General features: G+C 45.6%; 1 protein-coding gene across 1 annotated transcript; it reads left to right on the top strand.

Moving 5' to 3' along the window:
• Positions 1-557: 557 nt before the first annotated feature.
• Positions 558-15,414, top strand: MS4A8 (membrane spanning 4-domains A8). The gene is made up of 7 exons (XM_025357052.1): positions 558-760; positions 1,859-2,078; positions 4,342-4,464; positions 7,894-7,953; positions 9,582-9,713; positions 14,629-14,742; positions 14,916-15,414. The coding sequence occupies exons 2-7, from the start codon at positions 1,860-1,862 to the stop codon at positions 15,018-15,020; spliced, it is 753 nt and encodes a 250-aa protein (XP_025212837.1). The 5' UTR covers positions 558-760; position 1,859; the 3' UTR covers positions 15,021-15,414.
• The last annotated feature ends 2,961 nt before the right edge of the window (positions 15,415-18,375 follow it).

Below are 18,375 nucleotides of genomic sequence, written 5' to 3'. Positions count from 1 at the left end.
GCTGTGGGTGATTTTGTGCCACTGGGGTGGTGGGTACTGGAGGTTGTAAAATTACAGGAAATTGCCAGGCTTCAGGATCACCATATTCCCTTGCCTGAGCTATAGCCCTCATAAGCGGAGTGTCATTTTCAGGAATGTATGTAACTTGTTGCTTATGAGCGGCAATGTTAGTGTTGGCAACAGCAGTAGCAGCCGGACCAGGAGCAGAAAAAAGGTTGGAATTTTGAATGGAGGAAGAGTTGAGAACCTGAAGGCCAGGATGAGACCAGATTACCTGCTGAGCAGGTCTTTCATGGGCCTGAAATCCAGGCTACCATGGCAACTGCAGACCAGGCTTCAAGGGAGCCTGTGACTCCAAGGGAGTCCGATTAGCCAAAAGGAACCAGGAATGAGAAAACTAGGCTGTGGAGGGATAAGGTTGAGGGCCTCATTACTGGGCGAGAATTGTTATGTCATCCTGTCTCATGTTACAGCTAAATACAGCGCATCCTGGGTGCCCAGTTCATTCTGTGTCTCCCAGAGCAACCAGCCAACCATATTTCACTGTCTCATTAACCAAAACAGGAAATAAATATGAAGGAAACTGAGCTCTAAGCAGCACGTAACCTGGCCTGCATCCAGGAAATAGAGGACTTTGGATCCTTCTAACCCTACCACCCAACTGGTCCCAGTACATTCGTTCTCTCAGGAAAAAAGCAAGGTCCCAACAGCAAAGAAAAGGGAATAGGATCAAGAGATACGTGGCTGCTGGCAGAGCAAGGTGAGTCTGCTTAATCTAGTGGTTGGTAACTGGGAATTAGTGATAAGGTTTTTCTACCAAATGAGACTTACGGCAAACCAGTGTGGGTGAAGGATAGGCAGAGTGTATTGTACTAGCTTTATTGGGTCTGCTCCAAGAGAAAGAAAGACGAAGACGGGAAATGGAGGGGGACGGGAGAAACAAAAAGAAAAAGAATTTTTTAAACCACATCAGAATTTCTAAGTAGCCTAGAAAATTGAGCAGTAGAAGCCACCCAATGAACATACACTGCCTTGGCAATGGGGCTTCCCTTGAGGAGGATAATCTCCATTTAACTAATATTGACATAACTGGGACCTTGGAGGATTCTTGTCCACTCTCTCACCCCGTTTCCTCTTCCAGAAAATAAGAGAATTGAACTCAATGTTGTCCAAGAGATTTTCTAGTTCTGAAATTTTGCTTTCAGCCAGTACTAACATATGCAAAGCGGCATTCTAAACACTATGAGAGACCAGGCACAGTAGTTCACGTCTGTAATCCCAGCACTTTGGGAGGCCAAGGTGAGCGGATCACCTGAGGTCAGGAGTTCAAGACCAGCTTAGCCAACAGGGTGAAACCCCATCTGTACTAAAAATATAAAAATTAGCCGGGTGTGGTGGCGGGCGCCTGTAATCCCAGCTACTCAGGAGGCTGAGGCAGGAGAATTGCTTGAACCTGGGAGGCGGAGGTTGCAATGAGCCAGGATCGTGCCACTGCACTCCAGCCTGGGTGACAGAGCGAGACTCTGTCTCAAAAACAATAAAAAATAAAAAATAAAATAAACACTGCGAGAGACAAAAAGATGGAAAGACGGACCCCTTGCCCTCCGGTAGCCTTTACCCTCTTTGAGTCTTAGTTCTCTCATCTGTAAAACCGGGTGGGTAAGAGGATGAAAGGATATGTATTTGTAAAGCACCTTTTAAGTGCCCTATAACTGATGTCTATTATTTGTAACGTGGGATTCATAAACTTGTAGAGGGTTAAGATGCTCCAATGAGCTAGAAGAAGTAAAAGTCCTCTGTAAATGTAAATACAAGTCCATACGTGAGGGACAATTCTGTCACATTTATTTTTTGGCAGCATGAATTCGATGACTTCAGCAGTTCCAGTGGCCAATTCTGTGTTGGTGGTGGCACCCCACAATGGTTATCCTGCGACCCCAGGAATCATGTCTCAGGTGCCCCTGTATCCAAACAACCAGCCACAAGTCCATCTAGTTCCTGGGAACCCACCTGGTTTGGTGTCGAATGTGAATAGGCAGCCTGTGCAGAAAACTTTGAAAGAAGGCAAAACCTTGGGGGTAAGTGGGATTTCCCTTTGCAGGCCACGGACTACACAGCTGGACTGACGGCAGAGAGGAAGGGAAGGCCTGGGAAATACACAAACACTACGTCTCGCAAGTGAGGCTGAGCTGATCGCGCCTTGCCAAACACAGGTCTCTTAGAAAGAAAGCTCAGCTGCACAACATCATGGGGGAGGCCTCTGTACGGGCCTTGTATTTTCTGATTTAGGCATTTAGGAAAGAGAAAGAAAAGCAACAAAAATGCAGTGCGCTTGAATGTTGATCCTGTTGCCAGGCTCCATGCCCAGCCCAGTGGCCTCAGAAGAAAGGGAAAGGGGTCCCAGCAAGACCAAAGCAGACCACAAGGTGGAGTCAGAATCCAGTAAGATGGAATCAAATAGTTGCCCAACAGGAAACAAAGCAGGTTAGGCAATCAACAACATAAATGCTCACAGCAATCCCTGAAAGGCTGTCCCGCGCAGGACAAGGAAAGGCCCATTTCACTGTGTAGCCAAATGATGATGAGCATGAATTCGGATGCAGACTGCCTGAGCTCCGACCCTAGCACTACGGGAACATACATTGATACAACCCTTAGGGAGGGAAATTTGTAACTGTCAAATTTGCAAAATATCCAATAATTCCATTGCTGGAACTTCATCCTCCAGATATGCCTGTATCCACAAAAACTGTGATATGTTATGAGCTTATTCATTGCAGCATGGTTTGTGATAACAAAAAAAATTGTAATATCCATCAATATAATACTGGTTAAGTCAGTATATTGTGCATCCAAAGAATAAAATGTAGTGGAGCTGTAAAAAGAACAAGAAAGCTCTTTATGTAATGATAGGGACACACCCCGAGATATGGAGTTAATGGAAGAAAGTAAGGGGCAGACACTGTGTATTATTTGCTGACATTTATGTGAACTTATGGAAATAATACATTTGTATTTGCTACCACGTGTGTAATATACAAACATACACAGATGTTCTTTCATTTACAATGGGATTATGTCCCAATGTACCCATCATAAATTTAAAATATCATAAGTCAAAAATACATTTAATACATGTAACCTACCAATCATCATAGCTTAGCCTCACCTACCTGAAACATGTTCAGAACACTTAGGCTAGCCTACAGTTGGGCAAAAATCATCTAACACAAAGCCTATTTAATAATAAGTTATTGAATATCTAATGTAATTTATTGAATACTGGACTGAAAGTGAAAAGCAGAATGGTTGTATGGGTACTCCAAATACGGTTTCTACTGAATACATGTCACTTTCACACCAGAATAAAGTTGAAAACTCTTTCTTTTTTTGAGACAGAGTCTCACTCTGTCACCCAGGCTGGAGTGCAATGGCACGATCTTGGCTCAGTGCAACCTCTGCCTCCTGGGTTTAAGTGATTCTCCTGCCTCAGCCTCCCAAGTAGCTGGAATTACAGGCACCTGCCATCATGCCTAGCTAATTTTTGTATTTTTATAGAGACAGGGTTTCACATGTTGGCCAGGCTGGTCTTGAACTCCTGACCTCAGGTGATCTGCCCATCTCAGCTTCCCAAAGTGCTGAGATTACAGGTGTGAGCCACTGCACCTGGCCCACATGGCACTTTTTATAAGGATACCAGTCATATTGGATTAGAGACACATTCTACTCCAGTGTGACCTCATCCTGGCTAATTACATCTGCAACAACCGTATTTCAAATAGAGTCACATTCTGAGGCACTGAGCGTTAGAATTTCAACATATGGATTTGGAAGAGGGTTGGGAGAGGGGAGCATAATTCAACACATAACAATATCCTAAAGAAATAAGAGATGAAGGCAAATTTTTACATACAAGAATGTTTATCGCAATGTTACATATAATAGAAAAAAGTAAAAATAATCTTACCTGTCCAATAACTCTGTCTCAACTACTCCACAGACCATCCATAATGGGATCTGAGCAGCCCCAAAAAAGCATATGTTCCAAGAATACCATGAGGACACATTCATGATGAAATATTAAGTTAATAAAATTCAGGGCCATGTTGTGCTATCAAGGTATATATTTGAAAAGAATAATGGGAGAATACACCAAAATGTAAACAGTTGTTTTCTCCAGGCGGCGGGGAGATTATACGTAGTTTTTATTTCATTTTTGTATTTCCCATATTACTTTTTAGGCCATGAAAATAAAACACATATTAAAATTAAAAGTAGGCTCATAGGGGAGGCAGGACCCAGCCTCAGAAACAAGACTTCAGCTTGTGGCTCTCCTGACAGGCCATCCAGATCATCATCGGCCTGGCTCACATCGGCCTCGGCTCCATCATGGCGACAGTTCTCATGGGGGACTACCTGTCTATTTCATTCTACGGAGGCTTTCCCTTCTGGGGAGGCTTGTGGGTGAGTAACGCAAGTCCTCCTGCAGATGAGTTCCCAGAAGGTGCCAAGGCACTCAAAGCCACCTTGCCAAGTTGTGCAGCTGTGCTCTGCAGAAGGTTCCCAGTCACCCAAATGTGGGGGATAGGAATCCAGCCAGCCCTGGCCTTGTTCCACAAGTATATGAGTTTGGTAGGGCTGCCCCAACCAAGTGTAGTACCACAGGTTGGGTGGCTTAAACAACAGAAATTTGTTATCTCACAGTTCTGGTAGTTGAAAGTCTGGGATGGAGATGTTAGCAGAGCGGTTTCCCCTGAGGTCTCTCTCCTTGGTTTGCAGATGGTCTTCTCCCTGAGCCTTTCCACGGCCTTCCCTCCATGCCTGTGTCCTAGTCTCCTCTTCCTACAAGGACACCAGTCATATTGGATTAGGGTCCCCTCTATGACCTCATTTAACCTGAATTACAGTTTTAACAACCCTATCTCCAAACACAGTCACATTCTGAAGCACTACAGATTAGGGCTTCAACTTATGAAATTTGGTGGGAGATAGAGGGTGTGGACACAGTTCAGCCCATAATATCAAACTACAACCCCGTAAGGTCACTTCCCCTCAAAAGGGATGTATTTTCTTTTTTCTTTTTTTTTTTTTTTTTTGAGATGGCGTCTCATTCTGTTGCCCAAGCTGGAGTGCAGTGGTGCATTCTCGGCTCACCGCAATCTCCCCTTCCCGGGTTAAGCAATTCTCCTGCCTCAGCCTCCCTGGTAGCTGGGATTACAGGCGTGCACTGCCACGCCTGGCTAATTTTTGTATTTTTAGTAGAGACAAGATTTCACATTAGCCAGGCTGGTCTCAAACTCCTGACCTCAGGTTATCTGCCTGCCTCAGCCTCCCAAAGTGCTGGGATTACAGGTGTGAGCCACTGCACCTGGCCAAAAGGGATGTATTTTCTTAACTCACAAAGAAAACATCCACATGTAAAGAATACACTAGGAATAGCCCCTGGCGTTGTTGAACATAGGCTCACAAGCCTGAGCTCCAGGAGGAAAACACGCAGCGAAAGTGAAGAGTGGCTTCCCAGCTGTAGAACAGCAAGGGTGTGAGTGTTTCAGCAGCAGCATCTCAATCTAGATCTGCAGATGGGCTTTGGGTGCTCCATTTGGGCAAAATACCTAATATGTTAAAGGTGCATTATTTTTCTGGAAGGGTCCATAGCTTTCGTCAGATTATCAGAGTGATCTGTGACTCCATAAAATGTTAAGAACTACAGTCCTTCCACGTCAGTTTATTACCTTTATGGTTCCTTTGCAGTGTCGCCCTGCACGCACACACACACACACACACACACACTCCTTCTTCCCTCTCCACCTTCCTTTCTCCTTTCTCTCCCTTCTGTTACAGTCTTTCTCTTGACTCACACACCTACCTATGACACTAATGCAACTTTCCTCATAAATGGCACAACTCCAGAGTAACCTAGGTGCCAGCCCAAGTCACTCTACCTCATAAGAGTTAAATAAAATAGCCTAGAGCTATCACCATCCCCCACAGCCACACAAGGTCTGCAAATGAACAGGGCTCCTCTAGCGAGGCTCTGCACACACCCAAACTCAGAACTCAAGCCCCTTTTCCCTCCCACAACCACTCACAAGATACCTGTTCCTGTATCTCCAACCTTCGTGGAATGCGGGGCTATGGAGAGAGCTAGCATTACGGTCACCCAGGCCTACCATTGAGCACACAGTGCCTACCACTGAGCACTGGATTCCAGCAAGTGCCGGTGAGCAGCAGGCAGTTGTCCTGGCATCTCAAATGCCTCACTGACCACGCCCCCTCCCACCAGGCTGCTGAGTCCCTTCAGCCCTCATGACTTTCCTTCTTTTGCTCTTCTGCAGGGCAGTTGTGCTCTTTGCTGCTTTCTTGATCCCAGGACTGTCTTTCTATTTCCCAAAGACCAATATCCTCTTCTGAAACAAAGGCCCATCTCCTCTGGCACCTCAGAAGGACTGAGAGGGACATCGAAAGTCCAGCCCTTCCTCCCCATCAAATCTCTACAAACAGAAGGGTGTGAACCTGAGATTTGTTTTTCCACTCATGGGAGAATATGGCCTTGGCCTTGGAAGGCAGAAGCTGCTGGAATAAGTTTTCATTGTAAATAACTATTTCCACTCTGTGGCACATGCATCTGCCCTGGGTGGGAGGGAATATGGGTTGAGGGTTAGGAACATGGAGTCTGAAATCAAGCTGCCTGGATTTGATTCTCAAATGCATGTGCCATAGAGTGGAAACAGTTATTTACAATGAAAACTCTGCCGGATGATGTTGTGTGAGTTGCTTACAATCTCCAAGCCTTAGTCTCCTCGTTGATAAAATGGCAAGAGTAATAGTGCTTGATGGGCCACCATGTGGTTAAATGAGGCGAGGTTAAATAAGCACTTCGTGTGTTGGGAGGAGGGCGGTGATGGGTTGCTAGTCAGTACGCGGCTTCTTTTGGGAGTGATGCAAATGTTCTAACTTAGATTGTAGTGATGATTGCAAAACTCTGTAAATATACTAAAAATAATTGCATCATATACTTTAAATGGGCGAATTATATGATATATGAATTGTATGTCAATGAAGCCTTTTTGTAAAAAAACATTTTCTATAGTGCCTCACAAATGCTAGCTCCTATTAAATCATAGCTCACGCCCTCTCATACCACTGTTGCTAACCCATTGGGCCAATGATGACAGGCAATCTCATCAGCCACAGTGCAGAATACCAGTGTTGGATGAAATGCACACAGTCGACATCATCATCCTGTATTTGATGTTCAGCATCGTAGGAACACAACGTTTATCTGAGTAACTAAAAGTTATTTGTCCAGATATGCAGACAGGCAAGGATTGATTTCAGGCTTCTCTCTAAAAGCATCAGAGAAGACGCTGGTAACCCGTTCCTTCTTCCTTCCAGAGACACCAAACCTAACTGAATCTTGATATAAATCTTGATATAAAGATATGAATCTTGATATAAAATAATAGGGTGTACATGTGGGAAAATAAAATACAGGGAAATAATCCAACATTTATTGAGCATCTACTATATGCAAAGATATGCTAAATGCCAGATATAGGGCATAAGTTATCTCATGACAATGACTCTTGGGAAGAGCTAGAAATTTTTCTATTTTGCAGATGAGGAAATAAAGATTTAGAGAACTTAATAACTTACCTAAGGTCAAGAGTTTCTAGCTAGAATTTAAAACCAGGTTTGCTGGGTCCTAGAATATATATTTACCCCACCCCAGGGCCCTTTCACGCAGTACAGAACAGCTCATTTTTTCTGTTCCCCATGTTGAGCTGATGGTTTCAGCAAAGGTACCCACTGTGTGTGACCAGAATCACAGAAGCCTGGGGAAGGGCACCCTAGCCCCTGACCTCTTTCTAAACCCACTCTGTTCTGCACCAGTTTATCATTTCAGGATCCCTCTCTGTGGCAGCAGAAAATCAGCCATATTCTTACTGCCTGGTAAGTTACACTCTGAGACCAGCTCTTCCAACTGGAGACTTACAGAATGGTGTCACAAGGGGGAAAATAAGGTCACATACGATTCCTCCCGCAGCCTTGCACCTACTATAACCAGACACAAGGTGCTCGCATACATTCCTGCTCATGCAGACTGGCCACAGGAGCCTGGCCCTGGAGTCACATGTAGAAAAGTCCCAAGAGGATGCAGAAGTGAAAAGGGGCAACACAGTCACCTTAGCTAAGGCATCAGAGTTATGGAGAGCGGGAGAAAGAGAGAGATAACAGCTTTCCTAAGAAACCCTGCCATGGAGAGGCACAGAGCTCCCAGGGTCCCGGGGCTGCCCTCTAGCAGAGCAAGGAGCCAAGAGTACCTCCAATACACAGAGCAGGGCTCCGGGGATCCGAAGGAGGCTCAGTCACTTGCTTCCCTAAGGAATCCGGCCGACAGAGCTCTGATAATCAACACAGACAGAGCTTTGTGCTCCCCTAGCAACAGACCAAGAAAGTACCTTCATTTGTCTCACAAGCAGGGTGAGGGTACCCTTTATGAAGGGTAAAGGGACTCAAGGTGACCAGGTCCCTACAACCAGATGAGATCTATTTCAAAGTCTTCAAAAGAAAGCTCAAAATATCGAAGCATATCTTTCTGCACATGACCCAGAATCATGGAACATCTGAGCCTATCACATCCTGAGACACTTGAGCTGAGACTCTATTTATCCTATGGGACAAATAGGTCAAGTGTTTCCCAGAAACTATTCTTTTTTCTTTTCTTTTCTTTCCTTTTCTTTTTTTTTTTTTTTTTGTGAGACGGAGTCTTGCTCTGTCCCCCAGGCTGGAGTGCAGTGGTTTAATCTCTACTCACTGCAGACGTCACCTCCTGGGTTCAAGCTATTCTCCTGCCTCAGCCTCCTGAGTATCTGGGACTACAGGTGCACACCACCATGCCCAGCTAATTATTGTATTTTTTGGTATTTTGGTAGAGATGTAGTTTCGCCATTTTGGCCAGGCTGGTCTTAAACTCCTGACCTCAGGTGATCCGCCTGCCTCCGCCTCCCAAAGTGCTGGGATTACAGGTGTGAGCCACCACGTCCAGCCCCAAAGATTATTCTTGAGAACATTTCTCCCGTGCTAGGCTCAATGAAGATAGTTAGATGAACTTGGGAAAATCTCCATGTATTGTCCCCTCTCTGAAAGATCTAAAAGATCTAAAATCCTCATTAAAGGCTCTGAGATCTAAAATCCTCATTAAAGGCCCTGCCATGATGATCTGTTTACCTTTGCTCAACCCAACTATTTTCAAAGCTAACTTACCCCCAAAACCTTTCTTGCACAGAACACCTCTTTACTTGCAGTGGAAATAGGGTACCTGGGATTTGCATTAAGAAACACTTTTTGATGAAAAGAGTTATAGAGATGGATGGTGGCAATGGTTTCAGAGCAGTGCCGAGGTATTTAATGCTACTGAACTGTAACACTTGAAAATGATTAGGATGTTAAATTTTACATTGCATATATTTTAACACAATTTTAGAAATTGGGGGGAAAGAGAAACACTTGTTGGGTCTCGGTTCATCTCAGCTATAACGGTTTTTCTCTCCCACCCTGACCCTCTGTGTCTTCTTCAGTTGTCTGGCAGTTTGGGCTTGAACATCGTCAGTGCAATCTGCTCCGCGGTTGGTGTCATACTCTTCATCACAGATCTAAGTATTCCTCACCCATATGCCTACCCCAACTATTATTCTTACGCCTGGGGTGTGGTGAGTATCCCTCTCAACCAAAGACCCTCTAAGTTCTGAATTAGCTCCATTGAGAAAACTCCCAGAAAGGGCCTGACAACCAAGCTTCCTCATTGAACATGGTAGGAAAATGAGGTGCTTTCAGAATAGGAACAAAGTTTAAAGTCCTTGATCCCTAGCTTTAAGCACATGACCTTTCTCAGTTTGGGTTTCTGCCTTTGTAAAACAATACCTACCTTGTGGCAGTGTTGAGAGAATGAAATGCAATTTTACAAAGAATGCATATGTACCCACCAACCAGCACCTCTCCTCACATTCTCTGCCTTCTTGCCCATTACTATAAGCAAGAGGTTAGCAAACTTATTCTCTAAAGGGCCAATAGTAAGCATTTAAGGTTCTGCAGGCCTACAGTCTCTGTCATGCAGCTATAGCTGCCTAATAGCAGCCACAGAAAACACTAAACAAATGAACATGTCTATGTTCTGAGAAAACTTTATTTACAAAACAGGCAGCAGGCAGGATTTGACCCATGGATCGTAATTCACCAACCTCTACTACACACTAACACTGTCCAATAGAAATATGCAAGCCACATATGTTATTTTAATTTTCTAGTTGCCACATTTAAAAGAGAGAGAGAGTGAAAGCAATAGGTGAAACTGATTTTAATAATCTGTTTTATTTAACCCCGTATATCCAAAATATTGTCATTTCAACATGTAATCAGTATAAAAACTTGGTTCGCTATTTTGCATTTGGGGAACTAAATCTTTGAAATCCAGTGTATATTTTGCACTTATGGCACATCTCAATTTGGGACCAGCTGCATCTCAAGTGTTTAAAAGCCAGATGGGAATTGTGGCTGCTGAATTGAACAGGGCAGCTACAGATGAGCTACCTGTGTCCCATGTAAATTCAATCCTCCATCTGCACAACTGAGTCCATCATCTCCTACCTGCTGAAGTTCTCCTCCCCTCTCCCTCATCCCGTCTCTCCTCTACATCATCAGTCTTTCCCCCTTTACTGGGGCTTTTGCATCAGCATTAAGCATGCTTTTGTTTCTTAAAAAACAAACCAACCAACCTCCTCTCCGTTTTACTTCCTTTACCCGCTACCACCATATCTCTCTGACTCTCTTGGCAGACAAATTCTTAAAAGAATTGTCTACACTTAGTGACTCCAATCCTCTTCTCTCATATTCTCTCTGAACCTGCTCCAATTAGACTGTCAGCCTTGCTTCCCCCAAACACCTGCTCTTCTCCAAATCCCCACTGGGATGATTGATCCTTCTCCTCCAAGGGACTTTGCTTGACTTCCAGCTTCCACCCTCACTGGTTGCCCTCTTCTCTGTCTCCTCTGCTAGTTCTCTTTTTCCCAATCTCTTAGGCTCAATAATTGGTTCTCTGGTTTTCTCTCTCTATTCATTTGTCTATCTCATTTAGTCTGGCAACTTGAAACACCTTGTCTGTGATAATTGTTCCAGAATACATAGCTCCAGCCAAATCTTCTCCCCTACACAGCACTGTAGCATGTCCAATAGTCAACTCAACAGCTCAAAGTTCATACGTCCAAGTCTGATCTCCAGATTTCACTTCCCAAACCTTCTCTACGCAGTTTTCCTGATTCCAGTTGATGGTAACTCCATCCTTCCAGTTGCTTGGGACAAAACCTTGGAGTCATCATTGACCTTCTCTTTCTCTTACACCTCACAGCCAATCCCTCAGGCAATCCTGTTGGTTCTACTTTCAAAATGCATTCAGAATCCCGCCATTTTCCCCCAGCCCCTCTACTCCCACACTGGCCCAAGCCACCGCATCTCTCATCTAGTCATGGAAACAGCCTCCTGACTGCTCCCCTTCTCCCACTCTGGCCTCACTGCCGCTGTTGATAGCATGGTCACCAGAGGGATCCTTTGGAGACATAAGATCACATCACTTCTCTGCTGGCATCTTACTCAGAAAAAAAGTCAACGTCCTTCCAGCAGCCTAAGATGCTGGCCCTCTGGTGCCCCCAGACCCAGGCTCTGCTGCCATCCTCTGGCTCTGCTGCTGAACCATGGGAACCTCCTTGATGTTTTCTCCAACACTCCAGGCATGTTTCCACCTTCAGGCCTGGAATGTTCCCTTTGACTGGGGCACTCTTCCCTCAGATGTTCCCACAGCTTCCTCCATCTCTTCCTCACCTCCTTCAGATCACTACTCTGCAACCACCTTCCCAATGAGGCCCACCTGAAGAACCCAACACCCACACTCTCCCAGTAACCCGCTTCCCTTCCCCTCATCTATCTTTCCTGTAGTCTATACATCTAACACCCTCTGCAACTGACTTATTTACTACATTTCATGCTTACTGCCTGTTCCTAGAATGAGCTTCTTAAGGACAGGGATGTTTTCTGTTTCACTCACTGTCATACCTCAAATACCTAGAACTGTGCCTGGCACACGGTTGACACTCCATAAGCATTTGTCAAGGAATAAATGAATGTGCCAGCTGTGATGCGTACTCAGTAAACATCAACAGCCATTAACTGTTGTTTATATTCGATCGGATCTTTTTATCTGCAGGAGAGGTAAAGACTTATCTTTCCAAGATTCTTAGGCAAAGCCCCTCCCTAGAGACCCTATGGACCAAGTCCATGTCATTTATCAAAAGTACCTTGAGTTTCTCCCCTCCCAGAAACATTTTATGACTCCCAGATACTGTAGGATTAAAGTCCAAATTCCTCAGCCAGGTATTTGACCTCTCTGGGGGGTCTGGCTCTATCTCACTGTGCCCTACAGTTCACCTCCCTTCGACTCTCTCACTCACCCTGAACCCCAGCTACTCCCGTCCACTGGGAGAGGCAGCCACACCAAGTATGTGGGAATTTTCCTGCTGGGAAAGAACCAATCAGGGAGGCACGGACTGCCCAATACAAGAAATTAAGAAGCAAATGCTGGTGGAGGAACTAAGGGAAAGGAAGATGGGAGAAGAGTTTAGGAAAGACTAACCCCAAGCAGCATAGCTATTTGCTCTGGATTAGAGGGAGCAGCAATTTTTGATTCAGAAAACTTGGCTTTTAATCTTTGTTCTGCCAATGATTGATCTTGGAATGAGAACTCGCCCCATGCCCACCACCCATTCCAACTTCAAGCCTCAGTCTTCCCATCTGAATGTGGAGGGGCGGGCTGCATCCGAGCTTTACAAATAATGACCCAAGGAATGGAGAGGCTCCAGGGTTTCAACAGAAGGAATTATTTTTCATCAAATAACAAATATCTCAGCTGCTTGAGGGACCCCTTTTCCATGAAAGATTTTATGTGTAAAAAATTTTATTTAAAAAAAATTGAAGAGGGCCAGCATATTTTGCCTGGGCCATTCTACTCTAAGTCTCTGTGATCCGTTGACTTGGACATCATTATCCTGCCCTCCCCTTTTCTTGGGACAAATGCCTCTACCCTTACCCTCTCTAAATCCCTTCTTGAGAATGAACCTCTCACTCCTCAGTGCCCTGAGATATCTTTTTGCTGGTCTGTAGCTCTTACCCCATCTGATGTGAATTATAATTATCATCTGCATCTGTTTTCCTACTAGCTTGTGCCTCCCAGGATGCATTTCTTAGCAGCTTCTACCAAACCACTTGCTAAATGGAGAGGAAGGAGAAGAAAAGGGGCTAAGGAGAGGCCTCTCCAAAAGAGAGAATTCTCCAAGCATCTGGCTGTCACCAATACTGTTTTTAAAAATCATAATTGAGATAATTGAGGCTGGGCGTGGTGGCTCACACCTGTAATCCCAGCACTTTGGGAGACCGAGGCAAGTGGATCACTTGAGCTCAGGAGTTCAAGACCAGCCTGGGCAACATGGCGAAACCCCATCTATACAAAATATACAAAAATTAGCCAGGCATGGTAGCGTCTGCCTGTAATCCCAGCTACTCGGGAGGCTGAGGCACGAGAATCACTTGAACCCAGGAGGCAGAGCTCACAATGCTGAGCTCATGCCACTGCTCTCCAACCTGAGTGGTAGAGTGACACTCTGTCTCAAAAAAAATTTAAAAATCATAATTGAGAGGCATTTCTTTGGTACCTACTGCATGCCATCCACCTTCACTATGAAATGTTCTCATAACACATAATTGAAACCCAAATGGCAATGGGAGTCATTCCTGGACCTTTTAGATTGAAATTCTCTTCCTAGACACTCTGGAAGGCCCCATTCTCCTGGGTATTCTTGGGTAACAGCAAGTGAGGTTTTTTTTCTCCTGGTTACCTCCTGCTATGGTTAAATTACTTCAGTTTGGGGATCCTTTCACTGACTCTTCTTCCCAAGCCAGAGAAACAGCCCCAATTCCTCCCCTCCACAAAACACCACTGTCACAGTCAAGAAAGTCTTTTCAGATGCTGACTTTTTCCCAAAGGTTCTGAGGGATGGTGGAGGTTTACATCAGAGCCCAGCAAACCACCGATTACTGAAAATTAGACATCCTTGCTTTGAGAAGTCTTCATTTTTCACAGGAAAAATTCATTTTCCTGTGGCTTCCCCCTTCCCACTATGGTGTTCAGCTCCTTTTTCCTCTAACCATCTCCCTGTTCTCTCTGTGGCTTGTCCATACCCTCCAATTCCTATCCACGGCCTCCCCAGAGCAGTATCACTGCTCCCCTGTCTGACTCCAGAGCATGCCCTCAGGTCTCCACACCCGAAGCAACCTCTCAAGGGGCTTCCCTAAACATGGTCATCCCTTTTCTCAGAGGAATACTACCAAGTAAATGTTGCAATAACAATTCTTTTACTCCCACACTTGATCCTTACAAAAACCCGGTGGGAAATTTCCCCCCAGGCTGAGAGAGGATAGGGGACTTCCACAAAGCCATAGAGAGTCCATGGCAGGGCCCCAGTGAGAGGTCAGTTCGGACTCCCAGTCCAGTGCTCCTGTCCTCCCCATCTGCTCTGCCTCCAGAACCCTGGATTGGCGATTTCTGGTGTGCTGCTGGTCTTCTGCCTCCTGGAGTTTGGCATTGCATGCACATCTTCCCACTTTGGCTGCCAGTTGGTCTGCTGTCAATCAAGCAATGTGAGTCCCAGGGCTCCTCAGTGGGTGGAACGATGCCCCCAAAAAGGTGGAGACAAGGGAGCGCTTTGTGCTTTCCACTGCCTGCTCAGGAGCAGGAGTAGTTCCTCGGTGCCCGAGGCCTTTGGCACATGCCCATCCTTCTTAGCATGCCCCCGTGTGCCTGTGTTTTCCAGGTGAGTGTCATGTATCCAAACGTCTATGCAGCAAACCCAGTGGTCATCCCAGAACCAGCGACCTCACCACCAAGTTATTCCAGTGAGTTCCAAGCAAACAAGTAAAGCTACAGATTCTGGAAGCATCTTTCACTGGGACCAAAAGAAGTCCTCCTCCGTTTCTGGGCTTCCATAACCCAGGTCATTCCTGTTCTGACAGCTGAGGAAATGTCTCTCCCACTGTTCGTACTCTCACCTTCATTCTTCAATCAGTCTAGTAAATCATGCTGTTTCTCTATCAAGAAGAAGACAGAGATTTTAAATGGATGTTAACGAAGAGGGCCTCCCTAGGGCGCATGCACCTGCACGTATGCGGGCATCCAGCCTGGGGCCTTGGCACACACACACTCGTGTGCTCTGCTGCATGTGAGTTTGCGGGTTAGAGGAACAAATATCTAGACATTTAATCTTCACTCTTTCAACTGTGCATTCATTTAATAAATAGATACTGAGCATTCAATGTGTTCAAGGCTCGCTTCATGGCAGGAGGGGGCTGGACATTGACATGACACAGTCTTGGACCTCAAGGCACTTCTGACCTCAGGAGAGAGGACACCAGGACACCCGGGGAGCAATTTTCACTCACAAAGGGCAACATGGGGGAGAGGCAGAAGGAGTACAGAGTGAAGTATGATTTATTCTGGCTGCGATGCAGAAAGGAAGGAATGAGGAGAGCAGAGGACAGGTCTGGTTGGGGGAGCAACATCTGAATGCGGCACTAAAGGACAGTGAGGATTTTCAGTGTAATAAGGGACCACATGGTTTGGGAGGCCTTTGGAGAGAATGATCTGTCCTTTTAGATTCTGTTACCAATGATGCAACCAAATTCACAAATGTGCAAGAATGTAGAAGGAATCTTCCAGAGACATAAGGCCAGTATATCATTATCCGTAAAAGGACTAATTCCAAAGAGAAATGGCTGTGTCATTATTGTTACTACTTCTGCATTTACAGTGGTAACAGCATCTAAAAGGACTAATCCTTTCAGCAGATGACTCACTCTCTCCAAAGGTCTCCCAAACAGCATGGTCCCTCATTACACTGAAAATCCCTCACTATCCTTTAATGACCCACTTAGACATTACTTCCTGAACCAGACAAAATTTAAATATTGTTATGTATGATAACCGATGGGCATCCAAGAAGTTGCATTCTGAGAGGTTGTAGCAATCATCTCTGAAGTCCAGGTGTTGTCAAGCTTTCCTTAGCTACAGAAGCACTGCAAGAATTTGTTTGTGTTTGTTTGTTTTGATTACTAAATACAAAATGTGATTTTGCTCTTGTAAATAACTTTGTTCTTGGGGTTATCTAAGAAGCTTCTTCTAAATGGCATGCAGTTAGAGATCTGTCGCCTGTACACGTGCATCTTCTCATCTTCTCTGATCAGGGATCCTTCTGATGCCCATCAGCTAGCCAGGAACAGGAGGGTTTTCATTTGCTAGAACTAAATGGGCCTTAGGAATTACAGACCTCCCAAAAAATTGATTTTTCAAGTGGAATATGAGGCATGTAATATCCTGGTTCTAGATCAGTCCTTTACATACCTGTTTTGTAAGCCAGGAGATTAGGACATTGAGCTCCCCAAAAGGGATCCACCTGTTTGCACCGTTCTCTGAGGGCTGGGTAAACAGAGCAAGCCTGCCCCTCACACCACCTCCTTTCTTATTGCTGCCTCTTGCTGCCCCATCTAACTCCACATCTGCTTCTCATTCTACAGAACTCTACCCCTCAACCCTGACCCTCCATTCTGTTCTCAGAGCCTCCTTCCTGACATTTCTGACCTAGGAGTTAACTCAGATATTGCTAACATAGCTCACTTCCTACAGTGTAGGTCATCCCAGAGAAAGCACTTTCTAACACATCTGGTGCCTCTCCAGATGGGGGCACCTGACCTGCCCTCCTGAAGTCACCATGGGGCTTGTTGGAACAGATTCTTTCCTGTCTTATCACCTACTATATTAGTCCTGTGTTCTAGGCCCTTGTCCCAGGGGGACCAATTGCCAACCCAGGGTGACAGCTCATTGCATAAAATGCTATACATTCTCTGTGCCACCCCATAAGCCCTCCACCCACAGGGCTCCATACCCTCCCTATTCACTCCATAACAATGGAACATAAAACCCAGAAGAGATCTCAGAGATCTGTGGCCCACCCAGCTATTTAACCATAGTACTGTGGTAGTGCAATGGTTTAAATCTGCCCTCCAAAACTCATGTTTCAATTTAATTGCCATTGTAATGCTATTTAAAGGTGGAGTCTTTAAAAGATGATTAGATCATAAGGCCTCTGCCCTCATGAATGGAGTAATGCCATTATTTTGGGAGTGGGTTAGTTATCACAGTTGTGGGCTCCTGATAGAAGGATAAATTTTGGCCCCGTCCTCTCTCCACCTCATGTGCTCATTTGCCCTTTGGCCATGTTATGATGCATCAAGGCCCTCAGCAGATACTGGCACCATGCTCTTGGACTTCCCAGCCTCCAGAACTGTGAGAAATAAATTTCTTTTCTTTATGAATTACCCAGTCTCTGGTATTCTGTTATAGCAATGTAAAACGGACTAAGATAGGTAGAGATGGAAATTTGCCCAAGGTCATCAACCCAGTTAGAGATATAGCCAGGTCCAGAACCAGAACTTCAGATGGCCTGTTCAGGACTCCTTGCAGAAGGAGGAGCATGTGGTTAAAAAAAAAAAAAAAAAAAAAAAAAAGGGTGATTAAGATTAAAACACTGTCTTCACTTCCTTAGCTTGAAATGACACAGGATCCTCTGGGTGCCACTTCACCAGTCAGAGACCTCCACAGCCAGCAGCACCTCTGCTAGAGTTTTGCTCCTGACTGCTGGGCTGGCTCCTCCCACTTGGCCCAGCAGGCTGTGCTCAGCTCATGCTACTCGCCTGGATCTCACACCCACCATGGGCAAGTTAGGCATGGAGCAGCAAGGGGTGTGTGAGCAAGTGAGCGAGAGTGGGGTCTGGCCATGGTACACCTGTGCTGGCTGCTGCGGTGGGGCAGGCAGCTCCAGGGGCCAGCACAGGCACAAGCTCTGTGCAAGGCTATAGCTGGACCAGGCATGCCTTAAGTGGCTTCCACCTTGAGCACTGGCATCTGGATGAGGGGAACGCATGGTGCCTGAACACTTAGAGATGGCAGCAACTGCAGAGCCCCAAGTGGGTGTTACAGCATGTCACAGCTCTGGCTCAGGGAGTACCAAGATCTGGGCTCCCAGAAAGGTCACAGCTCTTCTCTCATAATCTGGCGAATGAGAGCATGTCACCACCCAAAACTCGGCAGTCTGGCCAGAAACGTGTTTCAGCTTGGTTATTTTACAGCTTGTTTGATACTGCTGCCCTGCTCCAGCCCACAGCTCCTGGGCTGGCCTGGCCCTGCCCTGCCCTGCCATGTGGAGCAGCTGCCCAGTGCCA

Source organism: Theropithecus gelada, chromosome 14 (assembly GCF_003255815.1).
Source record: "Theropithecus gelada isolate Dixy chromosome 14, Tgel_1.0, whole genome shotgun sequence".
NCBI classification, from domain to species: domain Eukaryota; kingdom Metazoa; phylum Chordata; class Mammalia; order Primates; family Cercopithecidae; genus Theropithecus; species Theropithecus gelada.
The sequence above is the reverse complement of the archived record's forward strand: the minus strand, read 5'-3'. Positions and strand labels throughout refer to the sequence as shown.